At 41.6% G+C, this 17,847-nt stretch overlaps 1 protein-coding gene across 1 annotated transcript in view; it reads right to left on the reverse strand.

The window, feature by feature from the left end:
- tln2a (talin 2a) overlaps positions 1-17,847 on the reverse strand; it is an 81,555-nt gene that overhangs the window by 2,762 nt on the left and 60,946 nt on the right. Inside the window, 29 exon segments of the mRNA XM_063882016.1 lie at positions 325-450; positions 584-766; positions 850-1,038; positions 2,656-2,780; positions 3,404-3,509; positions 4,102-4,209; positions 4,364-4,549; positions 4,715-4,831; positions 5,939-6,064; positions 6,232-6,415; positions 7,327-7,493; positions 8,617-8,763; positions 9,207-9,326; positions 9,440-9,541; positions 10,923-11,069; positions 11,218-11,388; positions 11,952-12,053; positions 12,521-12,653; positions 13,817-13,998; positions 14,122-14,262; positions 14,511-14,672; positions 15,170-15,313; positions 15,429-15,551; positions 15,666-15,742; positions 15,745-15,754; positions 15,912-16,005; positions 16,354-16,493; positions 16,648-16,845; positions 17,398-17,517. Coding sequence (XP_063738086.1) covers positions 325-450; positions 584-766; positions 850-1,038; positions 2,656-2,780; positions 3,404-3,509; positions 4,102-4,209; positions 4,364-4,549; positions 4,715-4,831; positions 5,939-6,064; positions 6,232-6,415; positions 7,327-7,493; positions 8,617-8,763; positions 9,207-9,326; positions 9,440-9,541; positions 10,923-11,069; positions 11,218-11,388; positions 11,952-12,053; positions 12,521-12,653; positions 13,817-13,998; positions 14,122-14,262; positions 14,511-14,672; positions 15,170-15,313; positions 15,429-15,551; positions 15,666-15,742; positions 15,745-15,754; positions 15,912-16,005; positions 16,354-16,493; positions 16,648-16,845; positions 17,398-17,517 — 3,930 coding nt within the window.

Consider the following 17,847-nt stretch of genomic DNA (forward strand, 5'->3'; position numbering starts at 1 on the left):
TTACAATTCAACGATTAGACACCACTGTAAAACTGATTTTAGACAGTTGAAACACCCATTCTGTCCAGTCTTTGTTCAAAAGTCACATTTGCTTTTCATAAAAATGAACAAACTCATTTGCATCCCTCAATGCTTTCTCTGTAGTTGGTTTGTTTGAATGTGAGAATTCAAGTGTACGTAGCTTATATTCCAACCTTTTCACCAACACTTCTAAAGATTGCTTCATTAAGTGTAATTTAGTGCTAATTAATACTCAAAGTCCTAGTTTCAAAATCAGGATAGCCAAGTGAAACCAACTTTAAGGAGCTCCCTTGATGTTCCTACCTGTGCTATTCCACCCACAAACTTGGTCTTGACCACCACGTTGTCCTCATCAGCTTTGTCAAACGCTGCCTTCTGAGCGGCCCGCACCAAGTTGTCTGATGCCTTCTTAACTGCATTCCCGGCAATCTGTTATAGAAACAACATCAGTGAGAATAACACCCAATAGCAGCCAGAAAAAAAAGAGAGTCAAATAATAACACTGCCCCATGGCATGTTGTGAGAACTATTGCATAAAACATCTGGTGTGTCTGCACTGCACCTGTAGTCTCCTCATGGCCTCTGAGTCCTGGTCCGCCTTCACCTTACAGGCCACAAGCAGCTGGGCGGTGGAGGCCGCCACTTGTTTGGCCGAAGAGATGAGCTTCTCCTCACTTGCGTGGCCTTGCACGGAGGCGTTGGCTGCCTCACACAGGTTGCTGGTTGCTGCTGCTACCATACGTGCCTGGCATAGAAAGAACATTCCGTTGAAAGAATTGCGCCTCAGGTTGTAAACTGCGTAAAAATGAAGCTTCCCTAAACACTTACAGCAGAGATGAGCCCCTGGGACCACTGCCCATCATCCACAGCGTTGGCGGGGATGAGGCCCACTTTGCCCTGAGCCACCAGCTCCCTCTGGGCAGCCGAGGCGGATTTGACCAAAGCGCTGGTGGCTGCAGCGATGGACTTGGCTGCTTCCAGGATCTGCTCCTCGAAGTTCAGCGTCTCGTCTGCTTGCTGAGAGGGAAGAAGACAAATTCAGTCAGACAGAATCCTTGATAAATATGTTGAGTCAAATCATCGCTCATACATGGGATTCTTGTCAACTCAATCTCAATGAGAGCATTTTTCCTGCACATCTTTTAACAACAGGGTAAAAATCTGAATAAGGCTTTTCACGTCTTCACTGACACACTTCGGACAAAAACAATCTTGCAGAAAGCTTTCCACAGCCAGATACAGAACATCTTTTTAAACAGCTGATAAGAAGCTGGATGCAACTGAACAGGAAGCGAGACTCTGCACAAAGATCAGTTTTACACATCCAATCACACTGCCTGTTCAAACCACGCAAACACTTTCCCGCACATAATACTTTCACACCACAAGTCTGTAGACAGAGCGGGACACTGTAGGAATATGTTTGATATATAGTTGGGACTGAATAACAACCTAATATATCAAACATATCAGACAGAGCCCTGCAGAAGGCCTCCGGTGGTGGGGGCAGGCAGGGAAGGAGGGGGGAGGGGGGGTTAAGTAGGAGCCAGAGGGACAGCTACAACTAACACAGATGGACAGATGATTGGAGAAGGAGGGGGAGGCGGGACATGGAGGATGGGGATTTGGACGAAGATAAAGGAATATGGTTTAGATATGTTTTCAATGAGGGAAGTATAAACTATAGGGATAAAACTAAAACACATTGATGAGTACTGAATGATTAGGGCTAAGAGTTAAATATGTATTTGATTTATGGGTTTAAAGTAAGAATTTTGAGTATGGGCTTGGAAAATCAATAATGGGTAAAAGGTGTCTATGATTGTTATGAGAATGTCAAAGATTCTGGTGTGATTTGAAATCAAAGTCAAAGAAAATGTTATAGTTATATGTAACAGAGAGGAGATGGCACAAGACATAGCGCACCCTTTCTGTCAATATCAAGATGTGTCATTTTGTTACTGAAACACTCAACATTAAATATAAACCACAAAAACAACATAGCGATCTTTACAGACAAGCAGAGGACATTGATCAACGCAAAAAGGGTCAAGCTGCATAGCTCTGCTACAAGGTTCATTTGTCTATATAGTAAAGTGCAGGACCTTTAATGTGATTTATTTTATTGTTGTATTGCTGCTTTTACTTAAGTACTTCTTACGCCATTTGAAATGATCAAACAGTATATAAAGCAGTTACAGTTTGCCAAGGGAATCAATATCAATAGCTTGTGGGAAATGTAATTAACATCTTAAAATTGAGGCAACACTGCAAAAGTAGTACTGTTATATTTTAATTATATATCTTCTAGAGATACTTCTCATATGTAAGATTTGATTTCAGGTCTTTCATTTGTAATCAAGTGTTTGACATTGTTTTGTTCTATACATTTATATTAACCATTTATTGAAAGCTTTTGTTTTATGATTCAAAAACACCAGAGATAAACTGTAGTTAGAAAAAGCCTCTAACACAGAGTTACGCTCTTGTATCATTGAAGCAGAAAATAGTGCCGCACCATCTTTTCTACCGCTCTGCGACTCTGTCTGAAACAGTGCTAATGAAATAGCTATCTGTTTCACTTCCCAAACACTGACAAAGTCTGTGTGAGTTGTCAGTCATATGGTCACCCACCTTGGGCTTGGCTCTCGGTTTGAGCTGCTCCAGCTTCTTAGCGGCCGCTTCGATGGACGCGGCGGCTCCAAGCAGCTCCGTCTCTGCGATCACGGTTGGATCCTCCGGGTCCACCCACTCTGAACCTGAGACGCACGTGTACACACATAAGTTAAATTTGAAAATGTGACTGAAATGAAAACCCTTCTGGAAGCAGTGTGTCAAAAGATCATGCCACAGAGACAACAACAACAACAACAACAACAACAACAACAACAACACTGTGATTACACAAAGTGCCACACAGCACTGCATCCCATGCATAGCTGATGGAGGCCACAAACTGCCATTCACTGCAATGAAGATGGTGTTATTTAAAATGAAATGGCACATGAAACGGAGCGCGATGGTTGGAGCTGACTCAGTGTGCCCGAGAAGCGTGATAGCAGCTGGATCTCAACAGAAAAATAAATGAATCAATGTTAGCGCCGAAAAGAGAAGGTGTCCAACAGCTCACAACTGGTGAAATAAGTCACAGTACAGAAAACAATGCTAACTTACCTCCATCTGTGGCAAGAGAAAGAGGACAGGGATATTACTAAAAGATTGTTTTAAGGAAATGTTTCTCTTATCTAGGAAATGTATTCTGACATAGATGTAGTAGCCTCCTACTGGGGATTATACACATGAGCTTGAATGAATCAAAACATCACACTGAACATTAAACACTGTAATGGAGTCAGTGTGCGCAGTGTATTTGAGCCCTTACCCTTCATGGCCTCGGCGCTCTGTATGAGCTCTGTGACGGCTCCTGCCACTCGCTTGGAGCACGCTGCCAGCTGCTGCTTCTGATCTGCAGTGGGCTTCTGCAGGACCTACATACACACAAACACACATTAAGTATTCTGCTTGAAAAGATTGGTTGCGTGCCTGAAACGAAGACTTGGTTTCAAATAATTTATGAAATCTATGAACAGGATGGTACTTGTTTTTTTTGTCCTTTTCATTCATTTTATTACACCTTAAAATATTTATATACAAATTCAATTAACTTCTGACACCCTATAAGGGTTAACTCAATATATCACAACCTTTCTAAATATATCAAACATGTCATGCAAAGAAATGAGTCAAAATTATTCATAAATTAAATGTCTATTATGGCATCTTGGGTTTGAAGACATAATTGAAAAGATAATCAAATCAAATGAAGTAATTTATCTGATAAATGACCTAAACTGTGTATTTTCAAGTTCTCTTCTTTACTAAAAATTATAAAGACAAATTAATTAATGGTCAAAATAAGTGGAATGTTTTTCATCACAAGCCATTAAGCAAACACAATTTATATATATATATAGAATATTTAGATAAAATATATATTCCGACTCTTAGTTGTGAGGGCTATTAAACAGCAATAACCTTTCTGTTTTTTTATGAAAATACTCATGACACTGTTCAACCTACCATTAGCACTTGTTCCAGCAGATCGATGTACCCGGTTGTACACTCTGACCCGTACGTCAGCGCTCTGTTCATCACCTCCTCACTGACCTCTGGATGGTAGGCCGCTTGCTGAAAAGACAGAAACACAAACACTCCAGATTCAAAATAAACCTTCCTTTAATAAGTTAAAATCGAAAGTATATATATTGAAGACATCACAAAAAACATTTAGCTGTTAATCAGGTATGAATAGGTCTACTGGTCAGGTAAAAAAAAAAAGGACCTTGCAGGTGCTGAGCATGTCTGAGATTGCCTTGCGGCTGAGGTTGGCGGTGTGGATGATGTCCTCCTGTCGGGCAGAGTTGCCGGCAGCTACCGCTTTAGCTGTTGCCATGGTGATGCCTTTAGTCATGCGAATGAACTCCTCCGGCGTGGTCGTTTTGTTGGGAACATCCCTGGATTGAAACACCTGGGGAAGACGAAGTGGGCGGATGTAATTTAGCTTAAAGGCAAAAGGACTAAATGTATATGTCAAATCATCATTCAGCATCAGGCAGTGATCTGTGATACAGGTGATACTGCGCTACTGTTGTCAACCCTCTATCAAAACACAATGCCCTTCATCTGTCCTTACCGCCAGTTCCTGTTTGATGCACTCGATCGTGGCCTCAAGTGCTCTGGTGCCCCGGGTGGCCTCGTCCTCTACAGCCTTCACCGTCTTCAGCAGGGACGTCACGTTGGTCACCATCACCTGAACACAACAGAACAGGAAATAAAAAAATCTGAATAGTCTTTGTTCGCTCACACCATCAAGAATGTGTATGAGCCAGTACGATCATTATAACCAAATTATGAGCATTAGAATGAATGACCTGAAAACTACAGTTATATTGATGTGGATTTAATTGAGATTATCTGCGATTTTGAGGGGAAAGAGACGATAAAAAATGCAAACAAGAGCGACAGATATTGACCCCGCCACATCCAGTCATGGGTTTACACTGCAACACAATATATATGTGTCTTATTAAAGCCCCCTTAAAATGTCCACATTGTATATTGAAAGTCTTTTTTCATGGATACAAGTCCCTATTTTTGGTTTAAGTATTGCACTTTCCTATGGGCTGTACTACATCAAACTCACAGACAGGGGGCGCACTTCACCCATGAAGGAAAGCCCATACTCCCAACATTCAAAGCTAAAATATTTCAAATAGGTTCGCAGGGTTTATTTTAACTCCAGGTGCTAAAATTGCATGTGATTCACGTGTTGATCATCTGAAAGACTCCATGTCACACTGAGGTGCCACAGACTGTGAAACTGACTTTTTTTTTACCTCACAGTTCGAGGTGATAATGAGCAGACAGCAGCGTCATTGGTGCCGTTATGGAAATTACAATGAATATGTGTTGATGCCGAGGATCCAGGTGATTTATCTTGGGATACAAATATCCCAGTTTCCTGTTACTGACAACATAAATTTCCCAGCTATTTGGATTAGTGAGACCAAGTCTTCAGTTAACATATGTGAACAGGTTTCATAATGACAGTAGAGGGGGGCTTTGGCTGATTAATGGTCCAGCCTGAGGAGCAGGAGGAGGAGGAGGATGGAGGAGGAGGAGGAGGATGAAGATTATGCATACCTACAGAACGGGCTGTGTGATATCTTTATTAGAATTCAGGATTTGTTTTCCATTTTCATACAACGTAATGAAAAAAAGACAATACTCATCATAGAAAAAAAGGTAGATGTAACGGTTTCCTATCACACAAATAAATTAAAACAACAGATTTCCTAAAGAGATTTAAGACACGATAGGATTTTTTTCACATAGTTTAAAGGACCTGCAGACTCACCTTGGCAGCGCCCTTCAGTTGGTACATAGATGGATCGTCTGCTGCCTTGCCAGCGGCACACTTGGTGGCACTAATGAGCTCCGCCAGCGCCTTGGCCACATCTTTGACAGCGTTTATCAGAACCACCTAGAGAAAGGAAACACAGATAACAAAAAATAAATAAATTCAGAGCCCTCGAAAGAGACACAACTCTGAAAGGATATTGCCTTTCATGACTCATTGTTTTTATATCTCTGATAACAGGCACGGTGAATGAAAGACAAACAGAGGGAAGAGAAACAAGATTCACGGACCTGTGTCTCAGGGTCATCAGCGCCAATACTGGCTGCTCCCAGTTTCACCACATCTGTGAGCTGGGTAATGGTTTTGGCAGAAGACTGGGCAGCCTGAGCCAACCTGTCCTGACCTGAAGCCGCACCGGACACCAGCATCTTTGTGTCCTCCACCAGAGCCTTGGCCGTCTTCAAAATGTTCTCCCTGGGCGAGAAGAGGAGGAGGTAGGAAATGAAGGAAGAGAGGAAGACAAGTGTTTTTCTTTTAGTGTCTGAAGCCCTGATTTAGGCGTTTCACTCAAGTAGAAATACAATTGTCATTGTGCGTGAATCACAGTCATGAAAATTATACCGACTGGCAGATCTATTTCCATTTAAAAGACATCAAAGCTGGTGCAAACACAAGGAGGATCGTAAAGAGCAAGGCAAAAGCCGGGTCCGTTATTTCTTGAAATTGACAAGAGAAATTGTAGGAAGCAGCCGCAGCTTTTGTTGATTTCTAAGTGAGTTGCGTGACATCATTTGAGATAAAAAGTGATTCCCTTTCATCGTGCCCCAGCAGGGCTTCTCTATATCTTGCTTCCATGATTCTTGAGTGAGGTACAGTACAATTTCACAAACAATTATCTGTAAGGATAGAGGTTAATCATTTTTGGTCATAGCATCATATTATCAGCCAAGCCTTTCATGAATCATTAGATCTCTTTGAACTACTCATATTCAAAAATAATCAGCCCTACTCAGTTGTCAGACACTGGACTCTTTTAATAAATATTGGCACAACTATGTAGAAATTCATACAATATAAAAATGTTTCAGACTTTTTTTTCATGCACCATGGGAATCCTGATTCCAAGGGGAGTCTTTAGTCTAAGCGCAACAAGACTAAAATATGCAACACTTCCTCAATCTTTCAAACCCTGAGGGTAATTTGTAGTTTCCGACTTCCTGCCCTCCGTTCACCACATAATATGTCATTCTGTCAGTTCCAGAAGAAAGATAGGGAGAGGGAAAATCTTGGTCTCCTAGTCACAGCCTGTACTTGTAGACTTACTGACGTTTTGCACAATGTGTATTAGTTTAGAGACACAAATCTGGCTCTTTTCCAGCTCTAACCTGTGGTCAGCGAAGGACTCGTCATCCTCTGCATTGAGAGTGCCGGCGGAGGCGAACATAATGGTGGTGTCCAGATCAGCGATAATGCCCGACACTGCGCTGGCTGCTGTGATGCAGGCCTGGGTGCCTTTGTTTCCTGCCTGGAGGGCGGAGAGCACCAAGGACACCTGAGGACACACACAGACCACACACACCCTACAATCATACAGCTGAGGAAGGGCAGGTATTTCACCTCAGGCCTTGAGGACATTTTACAAACAGTTTAGACAGCAGCTGGATAAGAGCTATTTTATTTCGTACACAACTCTAAAAGTAGAATTACTACCCTTTGTTCATTCAGAATGGAGTTTAATAGAGAACAGCACCACACTGCTTTAGATTTTGACGAACACTTCCAGTTTACATTGTTGATGCTATGCTTCTCCTCGGAACGTGATAAATAATGCATTCAACTGAGAAGCCCGAAACATGAGCCGCAAGGGGATATACAAAAATCTGCTGTGACAGCAAAATGCCATGTTGGTGCAGAGCAATGCACAACATCAGTCATTCTGTGAAATGAGTATGTGTCAAACCGCGTTCAACTGCATTTGTTTCCTCACAGATGCCAGAGTGGAGAATTGATTAGCTTATGTTTCCGGAGTTTTGCTGCTTGAAAATAAATGTAATGACATGACACTGGAACTTTTACAAGATGGTAAACAGGTTAGGAGAAGGTTGACATGCTACAGAAACAACCCTGTTCTTGTCTTTTATTAAAAAAAAACATTGCTTTATAATCAAAATGAGTAAGTTCAGTTTAGTATCTAAAGAATACTGGATATTCCCCACTACAAATATCTCTAGACCAATTTGTTTACAATCAGGCCGCATCAGTTCAATGTCCCTGGACTGCCCGGGTATGTTCCCTGCAATACTTTAGCATGAATTATTAAAATAGTCCGCAGAGTAATTTATCTGCCAAGGACTATGCATTAAACAGTCAGACTTTGAAGCTAAAGCATGCCAAAAGCAAATGGATTCTTCCAAAATACATTAATTCAGGAGGAGGAGTGTGCCAACGAATTATAGCACTACTAACCCTGTTATACTGTTGACACCATGACAGGGAAATCACTTGGTGAGAAAATACTCCTTTAGTATTTCAGTAAATAAAATGAAGGTTATATATTAGGTAAACATAGATAATGGATATAGGATCAAATACATTAATAAGACATTAACTGACACCTTGGTGCATTTCTCAATAAAACAGATTTGTACCTAAATCTTTTATTGACAGGGTAATACCTTCTCTGTGACAGCACGTGCACACTCGATGAGCTCCCGTTTGGTGAAGCCGTCGGAGGGAGTCATCTGCAGAGATCCCGCCTTCTGGACGAGGAAGATGCAGCCGTGTCCGAGGTCCTGCACTCGATTCTTGATCTGGAAACCGATCTGGATCAAAAGGAATAATATAAAGGAACAAAAAAATACCAGCAATTGTCTTTGTGCAAATATAAGCCCAGTTTGTAAGAGACAAAGAAGATGAACGTGACATTTGTATTGTAAAAGGCTATACAGGAAATGTGTGTCAGATCTGGGTTCCTTAAGGAAAATTGATTTTATACTTTTTAAAATGATTTTTTAAAGCCTCTCAGAATTATATTCAAGATTATGGTTGCTTACAAAGGGTGTATTTAAAAGAAAAGTATGTGTGTAGTTGGTTCTGCTATCCTTATGTCTTATGTTTGGATAAATGAATTCAATGCCGATTTCAGCTGTTTAAGAGTCAAGGGGAACCCTCGGTCAAGTATGACACGTTCTCTTTATAATATTTTTGCATGCATGCCAGTTTTCACTGTTAAATCGTATTATGGGGAGACCTGGACCATGCTCACCTCTTCTGGCTCAGCTGTGTGAGCAGCCAGTCGGCCCTGAACGGCCAGCTGACTGTAGTCCACGGTCACCTGAGAGGCAAGGCCCCCCAGCTCGTCTGGACATGTCACTGATTTGGTCATCTGAGGGATAGACACACACTCACAGTTATAGCAAACAAACTGAAACACACAATAAGTCACAGTCACATTATCAAAACAGTCCAACAAGGTAAACAATTATCTGGAAAGATTACCATTTCCTGAGCAGTGACAGCAATCGCCTTGGAGTGTTTCACCATACTGGTCTGGTAATCTACGAAAGAGCCCTCCGGTTCAGGCGGTGTGCCTTCATCCAGCTGAGGAAAGACACACACGAACAACAAACATTAAAACTGCACTTTTCATTTAATGCATGATTGGTTTGTCCTTCAAACATGAAAATAATGAATCATTCAGCTCTGAAATTGCAGTAAAATCAAATCTACCCTTCAATTATATTAATTCTAACAGGTGCACAGGCAAACCAACATTAATTAAATGTTGCATTCAAATAAACACTCAGAATGAATGATAAGCACTCATTATAAATTACCTACCAAATCTACTCTGTAATTACAGATTTAAGATAGCATCAAGTACAAAAAACATTATATCGTCAGTGTGCAGTGCATGCACCAGCTTCTAGCATTCCTGCTAAATCAGACCGGGAGATTGATGTGCGCTTAACATCCAAGGACACCCAAGGATCTGGACTAAGCGACTAACAGTTCATCAGTGAAAGCCTTTAAAATCATCTTTGCAGAGTGACCATTATTATTTTCTTTTAGTCAACTACCGACAAGGCAATCATCATGCAAATCCAAAATGAAACATCTCCATTCATCATTCATGATGTCCCACACAGAAGTGATGCTGTTCCCTGGTGACACACACCTATAGACTCCTACAAACCCTGCAATAAGTCTCACTGAGAAAGACGAGGAGGGATGTAATTAGTTGATATTTTTTCTGTAAAAGGCGTTTTCTTGCTCTACATCTTATGCGTCTGACAATATTTTTGACTGTTGATTAGAATGATGGTCTTAAGGTTCGACTCTGGCTGAGAGTGGCTTTGTTGGCAGTCAGTTTCTCTCTGCTTCCATGCCTGGTGATTGTCATTATTATGCTTTTTATGGTTCCAAGAAGACATAAATCAAGACATTACGCACAGGAAAAGGAGACCAGAAGTAAAAGAATAAGAAAAAAGGTAAATCTTAATTAGAAAATGACAATACCTTGCCTGTCAGCTCTCCCCATCAACGTTAAACCAATTTATTCCACTTTTCTCTCAACAGTATTTATGGCTGTTTCCATTGTGATTCTTGCCAAAATAAGACATTGTTTTGCTTAGCAATTCTGTCAACCAATTCAGATTATGCTGAAATGCTAATGTGATATGTAAATGCAGGCAACCTCTGTCCTCACTTCATTTCAGTAATTGGTACAGCAAGAGGAGGAAAAGGAAAACTAGAAAATTGGGCTTTTCGGCTTGTTCTGCTGTTACAGGTCGAGAGAATGAAGGACATGCCTGTTTGAAGTTGCTCTTGAATGTTATTTAAAGAACCAGAGAGTATGATTCATTTGAGAAATCCCAATTTTTGTATTTGCAAATCTTAAGCTTAAACATATACTCTGGTATGTGCTTTAAACTCAAGCAGTAATTATCCTGTGAGACACAGCGTGCCCTGCAGCACTCACCTTGGCCATGGCCTCTGCGATGGAATCCACCATTCCTCCCACCATCCCCACTTCACTGGCCGCCTCATTCAGCGTCACCATGATATCATCCACCGCCTCCTTCATGAGCTGGGCTGCCTCCGCTATGGCATCGTGGGTATGGAAAGCCTGTGAAATGTGACGTACGTTGTGTATGTTAGTGGGATTATTGTTCTGCAGCAAAACACTAAGAAGAACTCTGTGTCATTAAATCTGATTTCTTTTTAATGAAATGTCTGCATGTCTATTCAGGGGTGCACAAACAAAATAGTTATACCTTTGGGTTTCCTCCGCCCTCCTTGGCAGCGTAGAGCATCTGCAGGGCTGACTCAGCCAGGGTCTTAGTTTGGTCCAGGAAAGTCATCTGTTGCTGGTGGTCCCGCAGCTTGGAGGTCACCCCCACAGAGGCCTTAATCAGCGGTTCAAAGTAACGGGCCAGCTGGGTCACCTGAGGCAAGGGGGGAACGTTTTGAATGAGTAATGTTTTCTCCCAGGGAATTAACAACACCATTAAGGATCATTTATAGAGAGTGGAGAACACTGAGATATAGCCAATGTTTGAGTGAAATACATTGTATATGAAAATTCAATGCACTATTGCATAAGCTGTAATTTGCAGATTTTGTTATTATTGTAATATAATGTACAATATCATTTATAATATAAATACTGTTATATATAAATGTTTTTAATTTATTTTTTGGTGACATTTTTGCTTTTCATTTCTGTGTTTTTATAAATATTTTGTCTTTTTATTGCACATTTTTACTTTCTTTTTTCTAATAAAAAGGGCAACTGTCATGAAACCCAAATTCCCCCTGGGATTACTAAATAATTCTGAAAACATATATAAAAAAGTGTAATAACATGGTCAGATATTATAGCTTTTTATATAATACTCACAATAGTAATTTTGTCTGGACAACTCACTCAACCCATTAAAAAAGTATTAATGTGCGGCTCCACAGCTGCAGTATTGAAGTAACGTAATTAGCTCCCTGCCCTATATACCTTATGTCCTAGTTGGGAAGCTTCGCCTCTGGCAGCAGTGGAAACAGGGTCAATTAAGTACCCAATTTCCTGCACAGTGGACGTCAGCTGCTCTTGTAGTGCCTGAAGAGAAGGAAAAAAAGAAATGAGTTTTTGTCTTGCTTTTTGGGGAAGACAGAGGTTCATCCAAATGAGTCAGCTCCTGAGAAACAGCAGCAGGGAACTATGAAGTACAGATACTTGCCCCAAACCACTCAAGCTTTATATTGTGAGCTTAGACTCTGCATAATGCAACAAAACTTTTCTAAAAGACACTTAATCCTTTATTTTTGTCTAATGAGGCACTTGTGACCTAGAATGGGCAGAAGCCTAATTAAAGCCACCAATAACAGATCCATATTTTAACAGAAAGACAGAAATAGCAACGTGAGGACTTAAAACAGTATAAACGGCAATCTGACTGTAAAACTGAAAACAAAATGAGCTTTTATGATAACCAACATGACATGGATGAACAAATTGAGAGACATGCAAACAGAGAAGGATACAGGGAGTCATCTGTGGAGGAAGTCAAGTTATTTTCTGCTTACCTCCAGTGAGATGTCGTCCCTGCTGGCTAAGTTCTGGCTGACTGCTGCGAGAGAAGCCTGCTCAATGTCCCGGATACATCTGTTGATGTTATCAATTGACGAGTCGCACTCCCGCTGGCCTGGGGCCTTGTCCCTGAGAATAAAACGGGAAGAGAAAAGAGAAACAGAAATAAATAAAATGGTTGATGCATAAATGAGAAAGAGGGTATGAAGATGATGTATTGGGGGAAAATAAGACAGAAATGTTGACAGAAAGGAAAATGAGACATATTGGAGGACAGGAAGAGAGAGACTATGAGTACAAATGTTAACATAACTGAGATTTATTTAAAACAAGGACAGGTTTCAGGATGTCTATTCAACATCTCCGCTTCTGGCTCCTCATCTCATTGCTGCTCAAGTTACAGAGCTGAAATTTGGCCTGTAGGGTCTTGTCACAACTCAAGCTGGGCAGCTAAATTAGCTTTGAAGCCTGAGTGGTGTGAGGCACCGGCCACATGGGCAGAATAACTTTAGTTAAATATCAATTTCAATGCGTAGCGACACACTGAAAGTAAAACTAAAATAAAGCCACCCCTATGCAAGAAATGAGGCTTGATGTTGAACTTTTCCTTGATGTAGTCCAATCCTATTTGTGTTCTTTGGCACCTTCATTTAACTCAATTTGCAGGGTGACCATGATAAAGGCTTCAGAATTTGAGTTGCTAAGCTGCCGTGTGAACGCAAACGTGCAGAAGATCTAAGCCAAGCAGCAACCTTAAAATTCAGTGTGTTTGACACTAGGAATTTGTTCCTCATGGGCATCAGTTTTGTTCTGACCAAGGTCGGGTACCGAAGGTGTGCAAGAGGAGATTAGAAATGAAAGCAGAGGAGGAATAAGAACAACCATTTGTCACGCCATGGTACAGAATTTGGGCATCCTTTGTCTGGGACGCTGAGTTAGTCTCTCAGGCGTTTTTATAACAATGCAAGAATACTTGAATGAACCAAAACTTAATTATAATTTCTACCTTGCATAATCCCCTTTGTGAAGACAGAAATAACTACACCACTGCACGGAAACAGAGAGTGGTGCAGAAAGACGGTAAAGGAACGAAATGATGATGTTTTGGTAACTTCAAGAGCAAATTAAGTCAATGCTGTGAAAAATGTGTATTGTGTACAGCAGATCTTTGTGCTAAGCTAACCAACTGTAAGCACAACCTTCATTTTGACTGACACAAGAGTGGTATCAATTACATTGTATGAGAAAAACTATTTTTTTTTAGTCAGTCATCCCCTTCATCGCTCACTAACCTTATGGCTGTGATGAGAGCCTTGATGGAGTCGGACACGGTGCGGGAGTGACCGGCTAGAACGGACCAAGTGGGCGGGTCTTTGGGGTTGATAACCAATGAGCGCGCAGTCTTGAGCAGGTAGGTGGAGCTGTCAAGCATGGAGCGTGCAGATTGGAGGATGGGCTCCTGAGCTGCAAAGCCCTGCAGAAAAACAAAGTGAACTTTAGCAAGAATTCAGAAATTAATGCATTTATTTAAGGAGCCAGTAATCTGCCTATTAACTGTGCATAAATACTTCAAACAGTAATGTTCACAAGGCCATACCTCGTTGCTGATTTGAGCTGGGATGCTGGCAAACTCTGGATTTGAAGCAAACGTTGTCAGGTTTTCAACAGCCTCGATTAGTGGAGCCGTAGCGACTCGACACTTGCCTCTGTTCTCATCAGAAAAATCCCCATCTAAAGCCTGCAGAGTGAGGGAGATAAAACATAACGGTGCAAAACATCTGATTAAACTCCAGTGCCTATCAAGTTGTCTTACCCAAGAGATGAGAATTCAACAAATCATTGACAGCAGTTTGACAGAAATTATCTGTGGGGGAAAAAATGTGAGCCTCCTACTTCACAAAGTCCATTACTGACATAGCTAAACCCACTTTGGGAGCCAATTAAGGACTGAGTGAACCGCTGACAAGACTGCCAAAAGAATCCTACCTTGATGGTTTTGACCAAGTTGGCAGTGCTGTTGGCAACCTCCTTGGCAGACTGCACAAAGTGCCGCTTGGCGACTGGGTTGGTTGTCCTGGAGGATGCCAGGCGGCAGGCGTTGCAAAGCGCCGAGGTGTGCTTAGCAACAATAGTGGCTGCAGAAAGCACCTGCCATTTAAAAAAACAAGATGTCAAAATAGAGATAGAGTTTTCTAAATGATACATAGCATGTTGAAAGTCCAGCACTTTTACAGTACCCCCGCAGAGTGTATGTGCTTATGGGTAATTGTCACTGGAACTATTATGCACCTCCTGTTCTGGTATAGACTGCTGTGCTGGAAAGTGACTCATGAAAGAGCGATGGTGGAGGCATATAATTAGGCTGTTGGTCAAAAGAATGTTATCGAAGAAAATAGAGGTGATAACGAGGTAAATATTGGATTTTCAGCCCACCTGCTGTGAAGGCGTTTGGCTTCACAGTCGGACACTTCTGCAACAAGTACTTTCATAGAATATACAATTTGGGGGGCTATACAAATATTTTCAGCTGCAATACTTACAAGAAAATTGAATTCTGCAGTGGCAATTTTTGTGTTTATGTTTAGACGTTTTGCAAAAAACTACTGGATAATGCTGCATAAAGAGAACATTGCAAGTGCATGTACCTGGGATGGACTGCTGCCTGGGTCCACAAGGTTCTGACAGGCCATCTGGATTGCCTGGTTGGCTTTGGCAAACTGGATGGGATCCACCAAACCCTGGTGCCCTGCCTGACTGTGGGGATCAGACACACCCACCAGGTAGGAGGCCTGTGAGGTAAAAACAAACTCCGGTCAGCAAGCACCAGCATTGCCAATACCGACAAAAAAACAAAATGATTTAAAAGCCCCTTTACTGGGAGAGCGGTTTCTCCTCATTGTGTACCTGTCCCGCAGCTTCAGTGAGGCCACACAGGGCTTTGGAGGCAGATCCTACACAGTCTCCAAAGGCCGGCACATCTCCAGTCTTGCAGTTCTGAGAAATACCTGCCATGGACTCTCCCAGGACCTGGACAGAACAAATGAGCGGCAGAACAAAGAGATGAATGTTTAGGATGCAAAGCTATGTGTGTGCAGAGTGCTCAGGTGTTTGATCACTGGGCTGTTTGTTTTGCAGACCTACCTTGGAGTTCTCCATCACACTCTCGATGCAGTCGAAGTAAGAGAGGTCACTGACCGGCTCGCTGGGGTTGTCCAGCATCCTCTGACAGCCTGGGAGATGAAGCCAAATCAGAGAGTTAGTAAACACTACTCATACTGAGATAGACCGTGGTAAATAAACCTAGATTAGAACTCCTTAAATCAGTCCTCTGTTGATAGCATTGTGTATTGTCCCCGTTTGCTCACACAGTTGTAAAGTCGTGTTTACCTCCAGCTCTCTCAGGGCGTTGTCACACTCGTTCTGGCCGGGAGCCTGCTGCGTGCACAGCGTGATCAGCTGGTTAATGCTGTCAGTCACTGCCCTGAAACAAACGAACAAGCAGAAAAATAAATAAATCAGTCCCTTGTTATTGAATGTGAGCGGTAATAAGTGTTTTTGTATATATAGGATTTGACATGTATGATTCACTGTATGTGTCAACGAAATCAAACCAAACAGCCCAAAAAATAAATAAAATGTCCAAGTCTTATAACTGCAGGGAAAACCCAGCTGTGTATTCTGCCATCACATTGGTTAAATATTTGTTCCTATGTAACAAACATGTAACATATCTAAACACAATGAACACATGTACTGACAATGAGTGTGTGATGTTATTATTGAGACAGGGCTAGAAAAAAGTCTGTGTGCTTATGGCTAGTTGTTGTACCTTGCAGCAGCAGCTAGCAGGTTCTTGGCGTTGGCCGCTGCAGGGTCTACAGACAGACTCTTAGCTGCCAGCAGCAGCTTGCTGGAAGCCATGGAGATGTTCTTCAGGTTACCAATCACCTGCACCTGGTCGTCCTTTTTCTACAAAAGACATACCATTAATACACCATAAAATACATACAAACATGTGAAAACATTTTCCACTAATCACATTTTTTGACCACATGCAGGTCTGAGTGCTAATTTGTGAATTGATATTCATTTGAGAGAAGCTTTTATTGTCCACAGGACCGACCTGAGTGTGCCCGGCCATCTCTATCCCAGCATCCAGGAACTCATCAAAGTCTTCGCTGAACTTGCCAGACGCCACGGCCAGCTGGCTGCTGGAGCCTCTGGAGGCGTGCACCACGTCTCCTGCCGACTGGTTCAGCTCTGCTGCCGTCTGGCTCAGCCCGCTCTGGGCCTCCTGAAAGGTCCTAGAGGCTAGAGGGATCTGAACGGAGGGCGATGAGAAGGAGTTCAGGATTAAAGACACTTAGCTGTAGTTAAAAGGGAATAACATAACACTTATAGATGCTACAGCAATCACAATACTAGTTCATTGTGGATACTATGGACAAGCACTCAGTGATTCAAGATACAATTTAAAAATGTAAGAATTCATAAGATACCATATCTAAGTCACATTCAACATTTAAAATAAGGCTGTTTAGAAAAGTAAATGTGTCTGAAGGTTGTATGCTTTGTTCATTTTTATATTTTCTGAAAAAAGGCTCATAAAAACAAAATTAGAACTCTTGATAATAATTGAGTAGTCTCTTCCTGCTGTGCCATAATTTAACATTGCTCTTGAAAGTAGTTCAACATTGTGAAATAAAGCCTAGATCTTTTCTATTTATTAGTGATTTCACTTATAGCTTCTACTGTGTATGTGTCATTAGTCACGATAAATTCCTCAATGATATGTTTTGCTGTGGGGCATTTAAAGATACACGTGATGCCCATTTTGGTGGCAGAGGGCTACTGAGTCACAGATTAAACTCACAGTTTCAATGAGCAGCTTCTTGCTAGCCTCTCCGATGCTCTTGAGAGCCATGTCCACATCCTTCTGGCCTGGCAGACAGTTGACGCAGTTATTCAGAGAGTGAGACACGGCCTTTGCCACCTGGAACAAAAAGCAGGGTGACAGTAGACTGGGTTAGAAAATGTTATCTGTGCACAGCGACCACATCTACATTTAAAAATGCTAATGAGCAAGGTATTCCTGCAGAAAACGCCTATCCTTTTTTCTTTTAAAATATCAACAAATGTGTGTGTATGGAGGGGGGTGTTTGTGTGTGTGTGTGTGTGTGTGTGTGTCCTCACATCAAAGAGGGTAAAACAGAAGCGCATGACAAGTTGAAGCAAAGAGGAGGCCGTTTGTTAAAAGAGCAGCACAGGCTTCTTAACTTAATCTTACATGAGTAGTATTTCATAAGAGCGCTGTGTCAAGATG

This window comes from Eleginops maclovinus, chromosome 4 (assembly GCF_036324505.1).
Source record: "Eleginops maclovinus isolate JMC-PN-2008 ecotype Puerto Natales chromosome 4, JC_Emac_rtc_rv5, whole genome shotgun sequence".
Classification (NCBI taxonomy): Eukaryota; Metazoa; Chordata; class Actinopteri; order Perciformes; family Eleginopidae; genus Eleginops; species Eleginops maclovinus.